This window comes from Thrips palmi, unplaced genomic scaffold (assembly GCF_012932325.1).
Source record: "Thrips palmi isolate BJ-2018 unplaced genomic scaffold, TpBJ-2018v1 HiC_scaffold_4, whole genome shotgun sequence".
In the NCBI taxonomy this organism is placed as follows: Eukaryota; Metazoa; Arthropoda; class Insecta; order Thysanoptera; family Thripidae; genus Thrips; species Thrips palmi.
This window is the reverse complement of record NW_023144631.1, coordinates 10,727,792-10,749,969: the sequence shown is the minus strand read 5'-3', so window position 1 is coordinate 10,749,969 and position 22,178 is coordinate 10,727,792. Positions and strand designations below refer to the sequence as shown.

Below are 22,178 nucleotides of genomic sequence, written 5' to 3'. Positions count from 1 at the left end.
CACTTTCCACTCGCCGTCGGCATGTCCCCCACTCCGTCTCCCCTCCCCCACCCGTTTCCCCGGCATGGGACATGCAAGGCCAAATGATATGCTTTTGCTCGCCAGCCAGCCACTACATTTTTTAAGGGATGGAAAAAGATGACTAGAGTGTAATTTACATACGCATGACAGCAATTTTAATACTCAATCACATTAACACAAAAGCATCACAGTGCATTTTTGCAAGCTGTTAAAATAAAACACAAAATAAGAGGAAGTCCACATATACCTGACAAGTTATACAAAATTCTAAAGTTTTAAGGGAGCATAAATTGCCCATTTGCAATAATAACATTGTACATCATGTATAACATCACAAAAATAACAGTAAAATAATACATTTCCTTAAAATTTTAATATTACATAGAGATGTTAGAAACTGAAAAAAAGGTCTCTTGTTCACAAAATGTGAAAACACTTCACAAAATCTAAAGTATCACTTTTTATTTAACCATAACAATAATTTAAGTCACATGTTCAAGACTACATACATGTTTATAAGACTAGTTTCCCAGTTGTAAAATTTAAGTGACCTCAGGTGAGGCTCTCAAGCACTTCTTCCAAGAACAACATTGGATTGGGGATATCTTCTAGCAGATCTGAAACAGATTAAAATATTTAAGGCAGATGAATTATTATGTTATCCGTGTATTAGGTTTTTGTCTTTTGATAACTTGCAATGGGAACTGGTCCACTTATTAAGAGCAAAAAATACTTACTAGCAACATCACAGAACTCATCAAAAGTGGCACATGGTAACAGTTCTTCGCGATACATTGCCATGAGGCGCTCAGATGCTTTCATCAGAGCTTCATCATTATGTCTGATGTAGTCTGCAAGAGCAGATGGCCATTGATCCTCCGTGGATGAAGTCATGGAAACCTTCTGCAATGCACGAAGCGATTCAGTTCAATTCATAATTCAAAAATTAATAATGATAATGCAACAAAATAATAAAATACAAAAAGCTAACTCACCTTCAAGTAGTTGGAGTAAATACCATCAACTAAACCAAAGAAGATGAGATATGGTTTATAGACGGAATAGTCTTTGACGGAAGCATCAGTCAACTTGCTTGTCCCAGCAGAAGATGTAGGGAGTGTTGGGGATATGTGGCGAATCTGAGCTGTTGCTATGGCGCGTTTCAAGTGTGAAATTCTTGTAGTCTGCCAACGCAAGGGTGAATGCAAAAGCAAAGACAGCACCATCCAATACATTGGTCCATCTGAGGCGTAGCTCACTTCAATCCACCTCTCATTAGGAGCTGCATCTGCATAAGCAGTCAAAGTCTTCTCTTCTCGAGCACCACATCGAGTCCTGCAATAACATAAAATTGCCATTATTTTGTGTCTGTAAGAATCCCGCAAGAACTTTTTTTGGAGGGGAAGTACTTACGTGTTTATCACATAGAGGGCCATATGAATCAGGTAAGGAATAATATGCATATTGGATTGGGGTCCTCCACCTCCAGTGTCATCATGGAAACTCTTCTCCTGAGCAAACCTTAGAAGTAGCAGCTTGAGATCATGGACAGTAGATGCATATCCAATGTCCCTAAGTTAAAAAAAACACATTTAAAATTAGTACTGATTATTTAATTTTAGTAACAATGGAGAAAATAGGGACAACAGATTTTAATTACCTGTGTCCAGTGCATTCCTGGAGATAGGTGTTGTGCCTTGCAAGACAGCTGGCAAATGCAGATTCTGGAACTTGGGGTCCCCAAAGAGGCAGAAGGCCATTGCACTTGGTGTTGGCGTTTTGCAGAGCAGCGGACTCCCACTCGTCACGGCCGCGAGCCAGCCGCACAGCGCTCATATGACAATCAACATGCACCACATTGAAGTGGGTGACGGTGCTATAACCAACAGTCTTGCGTGCTTTGCTCTCAAATTCCTCTATGTTACACCTCTTTGTGAATGTGTATATTCCTAAGACTTTGTTAGGTTGGAACTTGTAACCTTCTCGGCAGATGACACAAACAAGGCCAGTCTCTTCACCAAGGTCCTCCAACTGCTGCATCATATTACACTTGGCTGTCACCTGTCCTTTTTCATTTGTGTGCATCCCGAGAGCGCCTAGCTGCTTCTCTCTCATTGCCATAGCTAATCTCTTCTTTTCTGCTCTTGTCTGCTCTCTGACTTCTTCAATGCGGTTTGCAACACCAGTATGAGTGCGCAATGCTTCAAGTAGATTTTCTGCAAGGGAGCCAACGTGCTCATCAGAGGACACCTGTTCAAGGCGATGTATGATGGGGATGCATTCAGCTGCCACTGCAAGCTGTGTAGCTGGATGATCAGCTGCTAGGCCAGTTAGGAAACGTAGGACATACTTCAGAGCAGGTTTTGAGATGTATTCCTTCCACTCTTCACTATCAGTTCGTAACAGAGTCGGCTTAACACAAGGAGCATGGCTTGTTATGTACTCAAGAGCATGCTTAACAATATTAAGAGAAATTATGTAATCTTTCAGAGTATTTCCTATAGCATTCCTTTCAATACCTGCAGTCAAGATGCAGAACAGTTCTAATTTATGTTCATCATCAGAGGTGTGTTCATAATCAAATCGATTAAAATCAAGGGCAGACTGGAAATGATTGCACAGGAGTGCCATTTTCTCTTCGTTGCCATATGTTATAGCAGCAAGAACTCTCGCAAGATGAAGGATGACAGATGAATTATTCCGCGTAGCTGGAGCTGTAGTGCAAGTGAGCAGAGACTCTATGTGCTCTGTTCCTCCAAAGGTATGAGAGAACCTGACAAAAGTTGCCAGAGGCTGTGAGGCTGACTTGGACAGCACTGTCTCCATGATGTCGAGCAGCTGTTGGGTGAGTGATGCCGTTTCAGCTGTGAGACAGAGCTGCAGGGTCTGCAGGAAAATTGTCATGGCACCCAGTTCCGGCTGTGTTAACACCTCTTGGTTCCGACACACTTTCACACACAATCTGAAAAGCTTCAGCAACACCTGTAGTAGTGGGCGGGACCTTGAAGTATCTTTAATAGCTGCTAATCGGTCTAGCATAATTTTCAATCCTCCACAATCTGCCATGACATTTGCCATTTTGTATGCTTCTTCATTGTTCACTTCCTGTTCACTCTTGGCATGGAGTGTCTCAACAAATTCTTCAGTGGCATCGCCCAGCAGGCCTCGCATGCGGTACACAACTCTCATGACATCACCGTCACCTCCTTCAGCAACCCATACTTTCTTGTAAACTTCTCTAACAGGGAGGTCCAGGCTGATAATCTTATTGTTAACCAGCAGCTCCATTCCATTATCATCTTCCAGCAGTGCCACTAACTCGCAGTCTTGACAAATTTTATTTTTCACATCCCTCATCAATGGACCCAGTCCAACTTCAGAACTACTGTATGGATTGCCCAACATCCGCCCTTGAAGGAAATCTTCTTGCTGTGGATCTTTGTCAAGAGAGAGGAAAAATTCCCCAACATCATTTTCCTCGGGGAAAATGATAGAGCACAGACGTTCAAATATAAAAACAGGGGTACGGACATCCTGAATACTGCATCGCTGAACTGTTTCAATGCAGATTTTCATAAAGGCTTTAGTTTCTTCTTCTGTGCCTGTGGTCATCTCTTCGAGCAGTTCTAGAAGTTTTTCTTGAGTGTCATCAATCAGTCTTGTACGTTGCACTACAAGCCGCCTCAGGGAAAGATATCCATTCAGTACAGCCCCAACTAAACGGCCCTTAAATTGTTGCTTGATATTCTCCTCGACAAGGAAGGATGCAAGCAGCTCAGTTAAACGCTTGAGTGCATAGCCCTGAGCAAGGTCAGACGTAAGAGTAGTGTCTTCCAGACAATGCAATATTTCAATTTCCTTTGTAAGCAAATCAGCTAAATGTAAAAGTACTCCTTTAACAGCCAAGTACTGTCTCCATGGAGCTTGGTAGAGCAGACTTTGATACAAAGCAAGGAAATCAGAGGCACTTTCTCCAGCTGAACTAAGTTCACCAAGGAAGCCAGTAAGAAGATCCAGAATGTCTTTCTTCCAAGCGGGAACTCGGCACAGGCCTTCAAGCATGCTGCATGCGACAATCCTAGCAAGACGAGAGCTGGGGTTGAAAAGAACCTGTTTCAGCCATGCTGTATCAGTTAACTTCAAAGGCATGGCATGGCATAATGTTCGTTGCCTCCATCTTTGACCATATTTCTCCATAAGGTAGCGAGCTCTTGATTCTGCTTTGGATGGAGTAGGGCTTGTGGTGCTTGGTGAGGGCGTGTCACTGTTGCGCCTGGGCATGTGTTGATGCCAGGCAGAATATGTGTGCTTTGGATCACCACTAAGCCATTTACGGACATTGACAACAACTCCCTCAACAGGAGAAATTGTTGCTAAATCACCAATCATTTTTTCCTAGAAAAATAAATAAATAGAGACATTAAACTAAAAATGGCTTCTCTAATTTGTTTTAGACAGGTCAAAACAAACAATCACATTAAAATAAGACAGTAAATAAGTGGAGAGTTGGCTTACTTTGTTCTTCTTGGAACTCGGTTGGCCGGGTTTAATGAAAGCAGAGAGGATTTTAAGGCACGGCAGAGTGATTGATTCTAAGACCACAGGTGAGTTAGAGTCTTTACATGCCATCAAGAATAATTGCATGACACATCTGAAAAACAAAAAGAAGAAAGGCAATAAAAATTGAGAATTATAGAGTGCATTGGAAACATCAACTCTACCCATCAAAGAGACAAACCTCAACTTTTGCTCCCAGCATGAGTCCTCCTTGTGCACCAGAGCAGACAACAGAGCCATTTCATGACGCACAGAAGCTGATAAATCTGCACTGGTGAGATGTCCTCGCAGAGTAAGTGCAATTCGATCCATTAAGAGAGTACAAAGTTCATCTGTAGCCTTGGGGTTATCTCTCGTTAACAAACATAATAGTTGGCGTACTTCTTCTTGCACCTGAAAACAAGATTACAAGGTAAGCTACTCAGCACTAAACAGAAAGAGCAAGCAAAGCATAGTGAATGGAATAGTACCTGCACAGTGCCTCTGCGGAGATTGTTGTCAGCTAATTGTGCCACTAAGCCTTGGGCACAAAGTACTTGTCTAGAAGCATTGCTGCAAGCTAATGCACGAAGTAGAGTCAAACAATGCTCCGTAGCAGCAGATGCACATCCAAAACAACGTCCAGGGTTGTGGCCCGCTGGGAAAGAATCATTGACGTTTGCTGTGCTAGTCAGACTGCTGCTGGATCTTTCCGGTGCAGAAGGAATCTGCTCTCGTTGATTACGATCATAGGCAACCAACTCTCTCCTACAGGCAAGTACACGCTGAAAAAAAATACAAACATGTTAATAAAATAAAAAAGACTAACAGAAAAGCCAATGTGAACCTCTCGGCCGACAATCACCTGTATTATTTTGCTCAGTTCTTCAAATGAAGTACGGCACTCTCCGCAATAACGTTGGGCTAGTAATTGAATGGCTCTGTTTACTTGAGTGCCAACTCCTGAACTGCTAGTTGTGGTAGTTGCTGATTCCTCAGAGGATCGGTCTTGCCGATGCTCACTTATTTTGAGGAGGAACATCTAATAAAAAAAACAAAACAAATGTTTTATAAAATTAATTTTTTAAGGCCAAATTCTTTTTGCAGCAAACATTGAGATTATCTAAGGAATTTACCTCTAGTGTTGGCTTATTACTAATGAGTTGTTTATAAACTCTGTCAGCTTTTTCTAAATGAGAATTGATTGTAGCAACAGTCTTTGTTCTATCATCATCACTTTCAATTGGGTCCACAGCATAGCAAGCTCTTGCTGTTAGAGTGTAATCAAACTTAGCGTACTTGCAAAAGCCACAGGCATGGCACAAGAAGGGATCCTTCTCATCATAATTTATAGCTCTGAAAAATAACCATTATCATTCCAGAAAAATTGAAGATACCTTGAAACTTGCATTAGGTGAAAGTAGAGAAAAAAAGATGGTGAATGATTGACTAACCTGCATTTGTGACACTGGAAAACATTTTCCCCACAGTTTGCACACACTCCAGGATTGGCTGGAACAGATGCTGAGCATCGTGGGCACTGCAATGTTTCTGAGGATGCTTGTATGTTTTCATAGAAGTCCCCATATTCAATCATCAGGTTACAGGCAACAATAGGAAGGGGGAACTCAATTTTCACTTCCGTTTGAGCAGAAACAAGGTTGACCCTCTTAGCTTTGTGCCACATAGCTGAGCAACAAGAATTTTATTTTAAATAATAGTAAATAAAGTGTGAAGTCAGATGACTGGTGTTAAGTTAAAAGTGAGAGTTTTACATACCTGGCTTGTTTTTAAGCTCAACAACAGCCTGAACAGTACGGTTATTGTAGTAAATATTGATGGTTCGTACCATTTTGGTACGCTTCAGATCACCAATTCTGAGAGTGATACGGCTGATAGTGTGGCTGCCGACAAGCTTGACAATTTGAGTGGTCGTTGTGAATTTTGAATCAATCTAAGAGAAACAAAAATAGTAAGAAACATGTGCAAAAATGGGTTACATGCAAATTTAACAGGGGTATTAAATTTCACAGTGTGATACTACTTTACCTTAATTCCAGACAACTTAATGCTGGTCATTGGTAACTCAGGGTTATTACAAACAAGACAGGGTTCACTTTCTAAGTAATAACCATCTAGTTCAACATATTGAGCTAAATGACTATACAAGCTGGCATTTGGATGATGAGCCAGAAGTTGGTTCTGTGCACGTAAAACTCCTACTGCAGCACAAATATATTCAGTTCTCTGAAAACAAACGACAAAAAATAAATAAATTAGTAAAGTCATCTTTTAGGGGTAGAGCTAGAACAATGAAATAATCTCTTTTTCCTGTCTGTACCTTGTTGGTAGAAAGGGGAGTCCACAAAGAGAAGTATCCCAACAAGTCAACAAATTGAGCTGCTTTCCGTCCAAAAATAGGTAGTTGAGGCCACAGCTGCCACATCAGGTCAAGAAGCTTTTCTTGCTCAGCAGCAGGAGAATTTTTGTAAATAGCTAGAATAAGAGCATGTGCTTGCCAGCGAACCGACGTAGCATTTGTTTCCAAAAGGAACGTTTTCACAAACTGTGATATTTGTTCTTGAGGAACCTGCATTTGTAGTAACAAAACTTAGATAACATGTACAAAATAAAGATCAATCAAATATAAATGATAATTTATAAATACCTGAGAATTGATTTGCTTGATTAGCGTCACACACTGAGCATCTTCGAAGCGTTGCTCAAGATCAGAGTCATCAGACTTTTCTCTGTCCTTCCGCAGGACTGGAGGTGGTGGTACAGTTGTTGGAGCAGGTGGGTTTGTGGACTGAGCAGCAGCTGCAGCTGCAGCAGCCTGCTTAATTTCCTGAAAAGAAAAAACCAATAGGAATGCATGAGAAGAAAAAGCCAAGTAATTGATAAATTTTTTGAAAGATGTCAGGAACTTAGCAGAACCTACCTTGGCAGAACACACAGCACATTCCAAAAGCTGAAGAATGGGTGGTGCGACAGCTTCATCGAGCATACAGGATGCTCGAAGGAGGAAAGGCAGAATGTGATCGTCACCCATGCAGTACCGTTGCCAATTAAGGGTGCGGCTGGTGGCAATCTCAACACAAGCTTTGAGTTGTTCGACAAGACCCACTAAGGTATCATAAGGCAACTGCACCCAATTCTGAGGAGAGGGTGTTGGAGAGTCTGGACTGTTGTTTTCACCGACACATTGCATAACAGTCTGTGGGTACCAAAAAAAAAAAAAAGGACAGCTTAGTTGATGGACAAGAGCTGTGCATGAACAACCTAGAGCAGTCTAATAAATACTACTGACCTTGACATGTGAAGCCAAAGAATGTAGATCTCGTAGTTGTCTGTACCTGTCTTTGTTCCCACAAATAAACATGAGAAGCTTTCGAACTTGACGCCTGACAAATGGAGTTTCCTGGATCATCATGTATTCACATAAATAATAGAACCAGGCCTGTAACAACAAATTATTTGTAAATTGTAATCACAAGATGAATTATTATCAAAATGTAAAAGGTAGGCAAAATGCAATTACATACCTGTTCAAAGGTAACAAGTATGGGTGGTGTGTTGTCCAAGTGTTTCTGCACTTGATAGGGTAGTCTTAGAGCCATTTCTGTTAGCAAATGAGGGTAGGACTCAAAGACGTCATGGGCATGTCCTTTGACGTACTGCCGTAAAAAGAAGGGAGACATATCTGGAGGAGAAGCTGGTAGGTGAGGTTTGAGCAGTGTAGATCCTGGGGTACTAGCTGACTCTTCAAGAGTGGTGCTGTAATCAGGATCCAAAGTCCATTCTATTAGAGTAAGGAAATAGATTCTATAGCACAAAACAACATTACAACTCTTTTACTTACGTTTTCCAGTACGCTAATAGGGCTTTCAGCAACTTAAGGCAATAGTCAATGACACCTGCCTGGAAGAGCATAACAGCACACATCTGTGCAGCAAAGGCAGAGCTATCATGGCTGGACTTTGCATTTGATTTAGACCGACACATCAATACACCTGAGAAGGCAAGGGACCAAAAAATGTAAATAATTGAAAGTAACATTGATTCATACATTAGGAAAGATGTAAAATTTAACTTACTAAGCAAACGCATGATAACCAAGTGCACTTCTCTTTCATTTGATCGTTGGTAAATAGATGTATACTTATTACTAGGCTTTCGCATGTTCAGCTCTCCAATAATTGTGTTCAGCATGTTCTCAAGACATGCACGGTCTTTCTCTTCCTCTCCATCGAGATCTGATGCAAGCATGAGAAGAACCTGAAAAGCACATAATTATTTTTATCCATTTACAGATGTAAAAGTGCAAGGGTAAGAATACACAATTTTCTCTGAACAAACCTGCATAAAAGGTATGGATCGAACACCACCAACTTCCTTCAGCTGAGGAACATATTCAAGGAGGCGTTCTAACAATTGAAGACGTAGTTGATGCAGGCGTGATGAATTTTCAGTTTCTGGTTCTTGGTCAGGTTCAGGTTCTAACAAACCATCAGTCTCATGGGCCTGATTAGGAAAATTTAAGAATATGAGAGGTGCACAATGGAGCATATATGGAGTTTTCAGGGCAAGATCCTTACCTGGAATCCAGTTGGCACACCCAATGAGCTGGTTTCACTTCTTGCACCGACTAAAGGCTCCTGCATGTTGTCACCATAAGCAGAACTTCTCCCAGATACATTGTGTTCACCAGTTATACTGTCAACACCACTGCCCCCACTTTCTGAGCCAGCACTTCCTCCCTGAATAAGATAAAAATAATGTGTTATAAAATGGGCATAACAATGAAGACCTAATACAGAATAAATATTTGTTAACACAGGTAGCCACAAAACTGCGTCCAATATACCTGCTCGGCAGGCGATGTGCGGAGAGTGCTCCCATCAGTGGCAGCTGTTGATCCTTCATCATCAGAGCCTCCAGCTGAAGCTGTGGTGTCGGAATAGTGTCCTGCTTCTGCTTGGACTGCCTCCACCTGAGCTGCCAACCCTACCTGTACTAAACCTTGTGCAAGACCCTGTTCAAAAAAAAAAAAAAAAAAGAGGAGAAAAAATTGATGTTGTGTGTCTAATAGAGTTAAAGAAGTAACTTAAATAGAGTGAAACACTAACCTGAAGGTTTCCACCCAGATTAGCAAGGCCTTGCTGCAGGTTTTGGAGGTCAGCACCATCATGATCCTGCATTCATGAAAAAAAAAATTAATTTCTATGCCAGGCCAGAAGAAAAAGTGACTCCTTTACACACCCAGACAAGAAAATGAAATGGTTTTTACCTGTAAGCTGAGAGCAATCGCTAATTCGACCATAGTCTCGTCATCTGCATCTGGAGGAATGTCCAGAAGAGGGGCAAATCCAGCAGGTACATTGCCCAAAGCACCACCCAAGGCACCGACCAAAAGGCCCTCTACCTGGTTCATGTTCAAACCAACAGCGGCGGCGACAGCGCCTGGGCCTGCTCCAACAGCTGGAGGGGCAGGAGCTCCTGGAGAAAGAAATTTATTAGAATGGTGTACATTAAAATGATGGTCAAAGCATCGTATTAGAAGCTTCATTATTGCATTCAAGAAGCAGCATTTTTTGGAAAAGTGTACATAATTTCTAGCGTGACAAACACAGTCCATATCTTGCAAGTCACAGAATGTGAGTAGAATTAGTTGATTTCAAGGCAGGGTGGCGCAAAAAGAAACACAGAACAATAGATGCATTTATAAGCTGCTGCAAGCTTCCCTTTCATGTGAAAGCACTAAGCCTCTGTTGATTCAAGGAATTAGAGCTCCTCCACACAACTTCAGGGTGACAACCCCAATGGAATACATGCTATGATTCCACCTTGAAGTGTTTTAGTTAGTGTACAAGGTTAGTAAATCAGAAGAAAAATGGAAAAGACATTTTGCCCAGCGTGCTGCGTGCCAGCATTGAATTTCTACTGATCTCACCATCAGCTTGCAGCAACATCAGAGGCTCTACGTGATCCACCTCAAAGTGTGGCTCGGCTTCAGAAGAATCTTGAGACGGTTGTGACACCGGCCCTTTCTCAGATTCCATCTCAGTTGTGCCCCCTACACAGCATCAAATTTGTTTCATCAGGGGTAAAACCACATTTAATTTACAGTTATCACCACCCCAAAAAGTATGAATCAATGTCTGGTTCACCAACTCCTCTCCAAGATGCAATGTATGAGTATATTAATATGTATGTAAACAAAACTTGCACTTAAAGACACAACCTACCTGGTGTGCTGCAATGTGGAGGACTAGACATAAAGACACGACGACGACGGGATCTCGGCCTCAACACACGACAAAGGGCTTGTTTGGCACTAAAGCTCACTGCTGGGTCTGCGTGCATTAGCATTTCTCGGTACATGTTGGCAGCCAAGCTCATGGTGCCCTCCATATCACAGATGGTAAACGCGTGGATAATTTCAACCATAGCATGAACAGTTGCTTCAACGTGGGTCAAGCCGGGCACACACACTGGTGCAAGAGCCAGGTTTGAAGGGTGGGCCCCATGAAGGTCCCACAGTATTGACATCATATGCGTCAGAAGATGATTCGAGTCATCAGGTTTAGGTTTTTCTGTCTCAGCTAGACCGTCAACCAAACACTTGTCGTATTGAACTCTTGTGTCAGCAAACTTTGCTAAGTTGTGTGGTCTTGTCACAGCTACCCCTCGAGCTATGAGGACAAGCCGGTAAAATGCTTCTGCATCTAGATCGCAAGGATCTTGGATGGCACGCAGCTGAGCAAGCGATTGTTGCACATAAGTCAGAAGAGCATGATCCTGAATGAAAAAAGTATGCATTTGTAAAATAGGATATTTAGCATAATAAATTCTGTCTTAATTCAATTTCAAAAAGGATGCCTACCTTGTAACTGTGGTAAACAGTCCTATTTGCATGGAGAGCTACAAGAAGAGATTTTGTGTACATTTGAACACAAACCGGAGTTGGCATGGTCAACAATGTTGTTGCCAGGTTAAGAGCCTTGGACCGTTGGTTGAGTCGTGTCTCGTCCAAGTTCAAGTGATTGGTCAGAGTGAAGCACCCATCAAGTACCTCCAAGAGCCCAGCAACAATACGGTCCAGTGAAGTAAGAGGAGGGAGCGCAAGAGCATTTCCACTGGTGTCAGTTTCTGTTGGTGTTCCAGTAGCTGGAGGTGCAGAAGAGGGAGCTGGATTGACAGACTCTTCCTGCTCTTCGTGCCAGCCCAGCACATCTTTAGTTTTACCATAAACCTTTACAGAGTCAACCATGGTCACACCATCAGGGTCAGTTGATGGACCAAAGACCACAGTGATTTTTTTATCAGCTTGTAAGGATTCTTCTCGGGTGAAAGGAATATCAAACCATCGGTTGCGGGTGATTATGGTCTCAATACTCCTACCAAATATTTCTACATAAGATGGAGCCCGAGTTTGGTCTTGGCTTCCAAGAAGAACTCTCAAACCAGTCATGACTAAGGTATTATCAGAGTTGGTCACCTCTAATGTAAAACCTGTTGGTTTGGTAGACACAACATACATGCCAGTTGTATTAAGTCTATGCTTAATCTGCTGAGTGTTGTAGATTTGGAGAAGATCATTGCCTCCAAACTCAACATCATTCATAGCTTGACAGTGTTCAAAGAAGTCAACAGGGAAGGAAACCTGCCCTGACAATTTGACAGTTTTAACTGATTTCTTCCTCCGGGTTGATTTTAAGTTTGCAATTGGACTGGTTGCTTGAACACTAGAAGAGAGCCAGAAGCCTGTGTATTCCATTGAAGCCATGTAGATACGCAGACTTCCATCCTCACAAAGCAAGATCAAGGTTGTTCGGTGATCAGAATGAGATGAAGGATGCCGTAACGCAACCATATCCATGATCTTTGCTTTAGCAGGAACAACCTTTATTTCTTGAATCAAAATGGTGTCTGGTCTGATCATGAGGATTACAGGATTATTACCTGAAAGGATAGGTGTGAATGCACACATTCAAATGTCACACAAGCAAAAGAAAAATGAACTGAATGACAAAATTCAAACTTACTGCTTTGGAGTAAACTGCAAACAAGGCCTGGATGATTAGGGACCTCACTCCATTGGCACAGTGGCTGTGATGCAGGTTTGCTTGCTCCATTGGTTCCACTGGCTGCATTCCCACTGGTGCTAGCACTGGATTTGGCACCACCACTGCTATTCAAAACAATAGGGAAGACCATGGGCATTGACCACTCTCCCTTGGAATGCTGCAGAGCGCCAATGAAGCTCTTGCCCTGAGCATAGCTGAAGAAAAGTAGTTGCAACACATGGGAATAGTAGATGGACACACCACCTCCACACACTTGCACATTGTTTTCCTGGAACAAAAAATGTTCAAATTGTAATCAATGAAATGAGAATCCAAAAGTGTTTCTATAATACTTAACCAAAAGGCTTACCCTTATATCAGAATGGACCACTTCCAGAGTGTTAGTAACATAGAATGGTCCATGTTTAGCCTGGCTTTCTTCATCCATGGCTTGACTGTAAATGTCGCCTGCTGATGACATCAGCATCATGTGCATAACATTGTCCTGAAAAATAACACGACGTCAATAAGGAGGTTTCCAGAAGCAAGTCTAGTCAAACAATTACAGTACAATGCACCAACACAAAGTTATTACTATACCCATACCTCTGTGCACACAAAAGTGCAATCCCGAATTTTGCCTGTAGGGACTAGGAAGTAGTAAAGAGGGCTCAAAGCATCTTTGCTCAGGTCATATATCTTTACAAAATCGGCTGTAATAAGAGCCAGCTGAGTCTGAGAACCAGGAAGCCAAATGGCTCGAATTATGAAATTTCCTGTCTCAAGCTGTGGATGTAGAACAAGATGCTCTGCTACAGATCCACCACTACTAAATGTCAAAACATGACAGTCCTGTAAACACAAATGTTTTTATTTAAAAAAACTAAGCATCAAAAAATATTGACATATCATTCCAGATGATCTAGTGCAACACTACCTTCAGTCCGCATACAGCCAGGAAATCTTCATTCCATTGATTTCCCGTAACAGACAGCACAGTAAACGGAATTGGAGCTGATGCTAGCCTTGTCAGTGTTAATTTGCGCTTAGAAGCATCAGCCTGTTTCAGCAAGGCACTGAGTTGTAAAACAGTAATTTTCCCCTTTTCATGAGAAACAGCAAGGTGCTGGCGCTTGCCATGGGTAGATGACAGACAACACATAGCCACGCGGCGAACCATGTGGGCTGAGAGTAACTGCCTTATGGTTTGACCCTGGTCTCCTGAGTAGCTCATTCGAACATTCTCAAAAGCACCTTCTTGAGAACCTAAAGTAGGAACCATAATTTGATCATTGTATTCATAATTTTTGGGGAGCCTGTGTAAAGCCTTCAGTGCTATCTGACAACGTTGATGACAGCCAACAGGGGCAACAAGCTGGCATGAAGCATCAACTGCAGGGAGAAGATTGTTCAACAATTCAAGCATTGTTGTAGCCATTGGATTTTCAGATACAATCTGCATTAGGGGCTCTCGAAGGTGTTCTGCAACAATACATAAACTATCAGTATGAGGAGTTATATTTGTCAATTTAGCAAAAAAGACTCAACACCCAACTAACCTAATTGCTCATGAAGCACCGCAAGTCGAACTTTTTCTTTCACAACATGTAAACTCCTATCTAGGTTCACAGGAGAGGAAGCGCGCCGACGCAATGAACTTGGGAGCATTTGTTCAGCACCTGAAGTTCCAGAAGTTCCCGGCCCAGAATTACTTGCAGCTCGCTCAATGCCACTATTGATCTGGTTTGCTTGATGCTCATTGGAAGACTGAGGGCTACGCTTCACCAAAGCCTGAAGATGGAACGACAAGAAAAAATGATAAGATTTTGAACAACAATAAAAAGAACTTGGTAATTTTTTAGGGAAGAGAGAGAAATAAAATAATACAGACCTGGCAGCTGCCATCCTCTTTGGCACCACAGTCACAGAAAAAGTTCCCATATTTTGCATATGTAATGTCATGGCCGCGATGACATACTCGAGCACACACAGTGCAGACACCAACACCATCAACCATCTTACATGTGTGGCAGTGATACCAATGTTGATTCATGAACTCTTTCTGAGTAATAGTGTATGTGCACAGCTTGCTACATAGACTGTCTTCATCCTATGAACCAAATCAACTCTTAGTATATGTCTGCTATGTTTCATGAAGTGTAAAGCTTGAACAGAACATGGCATATTAACACCTACAGAATCTTCAGCACTACTATCTTCATCGTCATGAGCGATATCGTCAGCCCAATCTGCGTCGACATCAGGAGGTGATTCACCTTCCCATGGAGGTGACGTTGCTCGAGCATTTTGGGTCATACTTGGTAAACAGCTGAATACATCAGCTATGTAAGTCAGGAGACAACAGCAGGCATCCAACATTACTTGTTGCTTGCTTGAAGGGCCATCTGGAGATTCTAGGGATTCCAAAGCCTAAGGCAGAAGGAAACAACAATAGTCAGAGAAAATAAAATAGGTAATGTGAAACATCGTATTAACATAGACTTTGGCCATACCTCACGATTTGATAGGTATTCTTTACATATATTCATCCAGCCCGGACAGGCAGTGAGAAGTTCAACATGACCACGCCCAGTACCAGCATCCGCTAAGGTTGCCATCACACCCATAAGTTCACTGAACCCAGTTCCCTCCAGTGGAGGATAAAGAACCTAATAATTTTAAAAAAGTTATTTTAGACGACAGACAAAATGGAAGTCAAACAAAACAAATTTATGTCAACTAAAAGTTCAGTCATACCTGAGCTCCAAATGGAATTATAGCTCTCAAAAGAGCAACTGCAGCTTCTTCACATGAAGCTCCCCTCTCTTTCACCATGTATGATGTCAAGCTTTGCAGAAGCAGACCGTTTTCTTGCACAAGGGCCTGGTGTTCTTCAGCACCAGTTGCAGCAGCTGGCACACTGACATTCATGGTGGTTTGTTGTGTCGGCTGCTCGTCCATTGTTTCAGCAATGGTATCATTTGCAGCATTCTGATCATTTTCTACAGAAGTAGTACAGGTCAATAGGGCAGGAACGACTTGCGGAGTGGGACTAGTAACAGAAACACCTCCTAAAACAACATGGCGAATCCATGTCTCAAGTACAGCTGCATCCACAGTAGCAAGGCGAGAAATTGTATGGCACAGGTGGTCCAAGCTGGAATCCCCTGGACTCTTTTCCTCTGAAATGTGACAAAACAACAACTTAAAATCAAATTTTCTAAAACAAAATTTTTAATATTTTTTAAAACTTTATTTTAAAGTAATTACCCGCTGCAAAGATTCTGTTGAAAAATCTGAGTACTCTTGTGCCGTACTGTGGGGAGTGTGCAGTTTGAGGGGATGCAATAGATAGCAAGATCTTCACCAAATCACCACCACCCGATACAGGATCAAAGAATTTCTCAAGTGCAGCTGGGCCAGCTGGTTTATCAAGTAGACCTTCCAAGAAGGCCAAGCAATCTTGAAGAATGCCACAGTCAACAGGTGCACTGGAAAGCAGAGACAACAGGTTACACAAGCTCAAAGCTAATGAGCACCTTAAGTTAAATGCAGAAGTTCATATACCATGGTCTGTTGGGATTTTTGGGGTCAAAATAATTGTTGAGTGTGTAGTTGTTGATTAGAGTAAAGACATGTCCCAACACAACCGCGTATACAGTTTTCAGATGTTCTTCAGAGTCAGCATCACCCAAGATCTTTTCTAGTGCTCTAACAGCTGAGTCATGAAGATACTCAGTGCATGCATCAATCGTCAAGGGCACAAGAATGTTGACAACTCTAGTTTTCACCTCAGCCTGAGGCCCAGTGAACTTGGCAATAAGCTCCGCATGTGAGCCAATAAAACCAACTAGAGAATGTAGGAGATGCTTCAGTGATATATTAGTGCTGAACATTGGATGTGAAGACAATGAAGATACATGTGAATTGATGACGCTCAAACAGTAACTTTCCGCAGGAATGACGTCATTTGCATAAGTATTCTGCAAAATAGAAATAAAGAGTATGCATAAAATAAATACTTGCTAAGTCATAAAGAATATTAAGTTATTAAAACTAAATCTCAACACACCCATGGGAATTCAAAACACGACAAGGCATTCCATCTTTCCAATGTACTTCGCACTCCTGCTGGGAGATGAACAGTAAGAGCTGCACCGAGAATACTCGTCTTGGGGGAGCGAGATGAGGCTACAGATAGAACTTGTCGGAAATCAACAGAGTCTGAAGGATCCACTGCATCATTCATCTGGAAGACCAGAGTGGACCGAATCGCAGCCAAGACTGACTCAGTCAAATCTAGGACAAATGGCAGCAGCTCTGTGATGAGCTCACTGGTTGGTATTGGAGTCTCGGAAGCACTACCCCTAGAGTTATAAAATAACAAGTATAACTAAGGAATATCAGACCAATAAAAATTTCATTAACCAGTTTGTAACTTACTTGGACGATTCTGCATCTGGTGGAGGCTTGATGAGGCTGTCATCAAGTTGAACTTGAACCCTAGCCATGACTGTGTCAAGCAGACACAAATCAAATAAGCGAGGCAGAAGCTCTTGAGGAATTATTCCTCCTGAAATTAAATAAAACAGTGCTGCGTTAATTCTCTTTCTCTTTGCAACATTATCATGATTAAAAGTTATTTGATGCCTACCTTGTGGCACTTGTGGAAGGAGCTCCATTATACATGCCTTGGTCAATGACAAATCATATTTGGGATTATTTATAACTTTTGAAACAGTCTTCAGGAGATTCTCAGCATACTGTGTGAATATCCCTTGTTTAACAAGGCAGTCCTAAGGATATAGAAAACCAAAAAATGATCAGTTCAATAAAAGAGAAATGTGATAGAAATACAGGCTGAATAGAATTACCTTCATCCAGCCAGCAAAGGTCTTGTATGTGGAGCGAGGTCCCCAAACTAGAGAATACATCAAAATAGAATTTGAAGGCAAGGCATTGGACAGAGCAAGGCGGTCCATGAATGGGGTTGATGGAGGAAGCAGCAGTAAGAGCCTAAACAAGATGAATGAGATCTGTTAATGAGAGATTGCTGCAATAAATGTCACCTCAGAATAGCACAAGACATACCTCCAGCTGAGCGAGAAACAGTATTGCATTGCACATAAGGCTGTGAAATTCGGAGGGTTGGCACCTGCCACCGGTACACTAAAATCTACCACACCCAGTAGTTTTAGAAGTGCATCCACTAGTTGGGGATATTTCAACTTATCAGGAGTCCCCAAAATAAAGTTGCAAGCCTAAGACAATAGAAATAAAGTTCTAATTCTCAATTGGTTACACAAAATTAAAAACAACAACTTGCTTCTACTTACCAAACCATCTAATTTAGGCTGATCTTGATTATTAAGCTCAGCTGTAGCAAGACCATAGAACCGTGGTCGCATTGAAAATTCATCCTGTGGGCCGTACTTTCTGTAATTATTCTCTATATCGCTCCAGGCCACATATATCCTAGATGCCAGTCGGGAGCCATCCTTGTTTTCAATGTTGTCTGCATCCAATGAAGTTGCAGAGAAAAGATTCCATTGCACCTAAAATGAATAAATGAAAATGCTAGTTTCAGTAAACCAGATGGTCAGAGTAGGATACTTACTATTATTGTAATTTTTATTACCTGTTCTAGTAGATATGGTGGAGCATCATACAAGTGCTTCACTAGATATTCCAACAAAAGAAGCAGTCTTGCAAGATGCAACAGCTGGGTGTCTCTGGGAGGTATACTTGCATCCACATTAGAGAGCACATCAGCGCACCGAATGACCCCACTAGCTGTAATTAGAAGAACTGATTTCTTCTGCATCAGGTTCAGGGAGTGAAAGAGGAAGAGCAAAAGCTGAGCATGCTCCACATTCAAATCTTCATTCTCAACATCAAAAGTCTGAGGTGGGTTACAGACATTGTCCACCAGAGTGTTGATGAGTCTATGCCAGATGTTGACACAAGCAGCTTCTTTCTCTTGTTGAGTTTTGAGCAAGAGAACCTAAACAGCAAAAAAGTCAGCATCAAATGGTTTTGAAATGAATCCCAAGCTCTGTTAGAAAAATTGAAAGGATATGTTACCTGAGCAAGAATTGCTAAAGTCCTTGGATAAACTTGCAGAGGCCACGAGGTGCATGAAGTTGTACTGTCAGCTGGAGCAGCCCAAGGACTGACACCGAGATGACTGAGTAAAGTCGCTTGAAGCGTAGGACTCAAAACATTGCGAGCCAAGAGATTGTGGCTGTACCGAGCTAATGCCTGTGAAAAGTCTGTGTATAGCTGCCCTAGAGTGGCACCAAAGTAGACAGAAATTGTTCCTACGGACAAACCAATTTTAATTAGATGGTTTAAATTTGAAACATGGTTTGAAAAAGATAACGAAAAGCTATGCAAAGGTAAACAAAGTAGAATCAGGCGACAGAAGTGTACTCACCAGTTTCTGTGCGAGCTGTTTCTCTGTCCAAGTCTCGTACTATAGCAGCAAGAATGACCATTTGTTGCTCCGTAAGACCAGACTGAACATAAGACCAAATGTGAGGTGACTCACTACTAAGAAAATGGGTGTTCATGAACTGGAAGATCTGAGTTGCTAATAAAATGTAGCCATTAGGTTCACCCTTTTCGGGAACCACAGTGCTTGGGCCTTCATCCCCTCGACCAGCCTTATTATCTTGGCTTTCATTGGCATTTGGGTTGCTTGCACCATTCTTATCAGAATCTGGTACTGAAATTGTTTCTTCAAACCATAGTCCAAGAATAGGCTCACTGTCATCATCATCATCATCTCCTGAACTTTCTTCCGAACAGCTAATAAGATCATCTTCATAATAGGTGGTAGAATCAGATGTACTGAAATTGTCACCTTCTGGTGGGTGCTTCTGAACTCGCTTTAGGGAACAGGCTTTGCGGTAACTTATGGTAGCAATACAGAAGAGAAGTTGGTTCAAAGGAGCAGCAGACAAGAACCGAGCAGCTCTGTTTAAAGCTGTGTAGTTACCATGAATGGACAGCCCTGCAGGTCCCACATTCAGTTTCTCGAGACTAGCTTCACTTGCTGAGGCACCTTCAATTTGCAGGTCCTCCAACAGTGTTGACATCATGGAAAAAGCTCTGGAAGCCAGTGCCACAGAGAGTACACCAAAGCCCTGCTGAACTTTCATCAGATTGATTCGGCTAGATCCTTCTCGAGCCTTGCTTGGAGACTTTCCCTTTTCATCCTTAGTGCTGCCACTCTTTTCAGGTACAAGTGAGCTAGATGTGGAGAGCTGAGTCTGCAAGCCTGTTACCAAAATCCACACACCAAGTAAAAGATGATTTTGGTGAACATGGCCCCCCGCCTTGGTCGAATTTTTGATAGCAATTGATGCTAAATTGAACATATCCAACGCTTTTTCTACCACTGTAATTGACAGTGAATCGGCCAATCCATCATCCTCAGCTTTAGAAGTGGCACTGTTTCCACCAGTACATTTCTGCTGTCCTGAAGAAGTGATTCCCAGCACACAACTGGCAGTTGCAACACACATTGCGGCGTATAAGCATGATGTGGTCAGTGTGCTGAGTTTCTCTAGCTTTTCTGTCGAGAGAGGTTCCAAGACAGGAAGGGAGAGGGCGCTCCAGGCCAAGGTGAGATCAGTAACAAGAGCCTGGAGGCTATATCTGATTAATGAAGCCTCCGAGTGGGAGGCTGGAAGGCTTAAGGTTTTCTTCTGGATAGCTTCTCTATATTTGTGAATGTAACGGCTTAAATTGGGCAGAGACAAACACATGTCCAGTAAAAGGTCTCCAGCTTTCAGAGTTTGGAGTGTAGCAATGTTCTTCATTACAAATACAGACTGAAATGAGAAAAAGGTAAAAAAAGAAAAGGATTAATTATACTTTTAAAAATTTTTTTAATAGTGGTAAGTAATTGCAAGTGGCGACCACTTACCTCAACATCATAGAGGGAATCTGTTTGATTGGGGGGAACAGAATCTGCAGTTTTGTTAGAGGAATTATCCGCCACTGTAGTCATTGATGACGGTTTGGGTTTAGCAAAATCATGCATTGGCATAGCCAGTCTTTCTAGGATGGTGCTTGAGAGATCAGTCCGTGATCTCTTGGCCTCTTTAGGAGAAGATTCCTTGTCACCTAGGTTTTAACATATTTCAAATAATTGTTAGTAAATGCAACTTTTCATTTTTGAAAAACACTGGAAAACCTGGATATTATCTAACCTGATAAACTGATGGCTATGTGAGATGGCAACTTTGCAATCTTCATCATGCATGATAATGTAGCTTCATCTGCAACTGTTAGAGTACTGAACCCAGTGCAAAGAGCTTTGATTGGAAGGAGGAGCTGCTTTGCTGAAAGAGCTGGCACAGTTTCATTTTCCGCACCACTCTTTTCTCCTGAGGCCATTTGTGCCTGAAGCCTCCCCAATAAGTACTGCAGTAATATACGAGCAGCTTGGGTAACAATACCAATTTGGCTACGCCACACTGAAATAATTGCATAAAAAACATAACATTTGAAAACTTCCTCTTACAGTAAAAAAAATACATTATAAAAACAGACATACCATTGCGAACATTGGCACTAATGTGATCAGCAGCAAGTGCGGCAAATACTGTGTAAAAAGTCTCGTGTTCTTCATCATGACTGATAAGTTCATGTTCACTGCAAAAGAAAGATACCAGTTATAATAGAAGTTATTATCATTATAATTTCATGCTAGACAGTACAATTATTTCAAATGAATGGGGAATTTTGACTAAAGTATTTGACTCGCAGAAAAAAAATGTCAATTTTGAGTTAATACTTAAGAATTACTGTTTGAAATGTGTCACAGGGACAAATATGGTCTTTAAAATAGGTAGTTTTGTCGAAAATAAACAGAGACACCGGCCAAAGCCTCTCAACCATTGTGCAACACTGGTGGAAGTACATTTTTGGATAAAAATAACCTTCTCAAGAAAATGAGGGGCATCCATGCAGCACCAACAGGTACTCGTCTCGGGCCACTCAAAGTGTAACACGAACAGGGGGCAACTTTTACTGGTCGGTTCTCTATTTATACACACGGGGAATACGTAACAATGACAGTAACGATAGTTATGCGGAATGGAATAACGTAGGGTTAGGCTGAGTGACAATACTTGAGCCTGATGCCAGCCACCAGTACTAAACCCAAAATGTCTATAGCGTTTTAGGGGAAACTATATGCGTTTCTACATATGCGATTCTTTCAAGGAGCTGAATTGGAGACCTTCGTGCCTTGAAACCTAGGTCTGAAGACAGTTCATACAGATTCCAACACAAACCTTTTTATTATCGCTTTAGACAGTTCGATGACATCACTCTTAGTAAAGGAAAACGACGATAAAATTTGTTTCACGACGGAGGCCCACTCCACTCCTCCACTATTTGCTGCCATGTTTTACACCTAAATTATTGCGATAAATGTACAAAATAACACAACAGAAAACAGATCAGATTTGTCGTCGACTGTCCTCTTTGCTCCTTGTTTGTGCTAGCCGTCATGCATTCGGACAGGGATTTACCCGG

At 41.8% G+C, this 22,178-nt stretch overlaps 1 protein-coding gene across 2 annotated transcripts; it reads right to left on the bottom strand.

The window, feature by feature from the left end:
- Positions 1 to 150: 150 nt before the first annotated feature.
- LOC117649343 (E3 ubiquitin-protein ligase UBR4) lies at positions 151 to 22,167 on the bottom strand. Of its 2 annotated transcripts, XM_034392001.1 has the most exons (52): positions 21,935 to 22,047; positions 21,193 to 21,290; positions 20,846 to 21,112; positions 20,560 to 20,759; positions 19,063 to 20,464; positions 18,711 to 18,946; positions 18,265 to 18,630; positions 17,963 to 18,181; positions 17,718 to 17,887; positions 17,501 to 17,642; positions 17,281 to 17,422; positions 17,070 to 17,199; positions 16,699 to 16,993; positions 16,194 to 16,609; positions 15,897 to 16,117; positions 15,384 to 15,808; positions 15,140 to 15,295; positions 14,823 to 15,056; positions 14,518 to 14,736; positions 14,186 to 14,417; positions 13,564 to 14,108; positions 13,233 to 13,478; positions 12,997 to 13,131; positions 12,606 to 12,915; positions 11,444 to 12,522; positions 10,806 to 11,358; positions 10,511 to 10,633; positions 9,848 to 10,056; positions 9,687 to 9,752; positions 9,425 to 9,592; positions 9,156 to 9,317; positions 8,917 to 9,081; positions 8,655 to 8,835; positions 8,420 to 8,570; positions 8,103 to 8,334; positions 7,868 to 8,017; positions 7,499 to 7,774; positions 7,226 to 7,405; positions 6,899 to 7,147; positions 6,607 to 6,804; positions 6,337 to 6,511; positions 6,012 to 6,246; positions 5,694 to 5,913; positions 5,423 to 5,599; positions 5,049 to 5,342; positions 4,760 to 4,971; positions 4,537 to 4,672; positions 1,682 to 4,416; positions 1,435 to 1,593; positions 1,017 to 1,356; positions 759 to 924; positions 151 to 638 (listed from the first exon to the last, which is right to left on the bottom strand). In XM_034392001.1, exons 1-52 carry the CDS (start codon positions 22,045 to 22,047, stop codon positions 574 to 576), a joined length of 15,975 nt encoding a protein of 5,324 aa, XP_034247892.1. In that variant the 3' UTR covers positions 151 to 573. The 2 variants fall into 2 exon arrangements, with proteins under 2 accessions (XP_034247892.1, XP_034247893.1); XM_034392002.1 differs by lacking the exon at positions 10,511 to 10,633 and having other exon boundaries at positions 21,935 to 22,167.
- Positions 22,168 to 22,178: the final 11 nt, after the last annotated feature.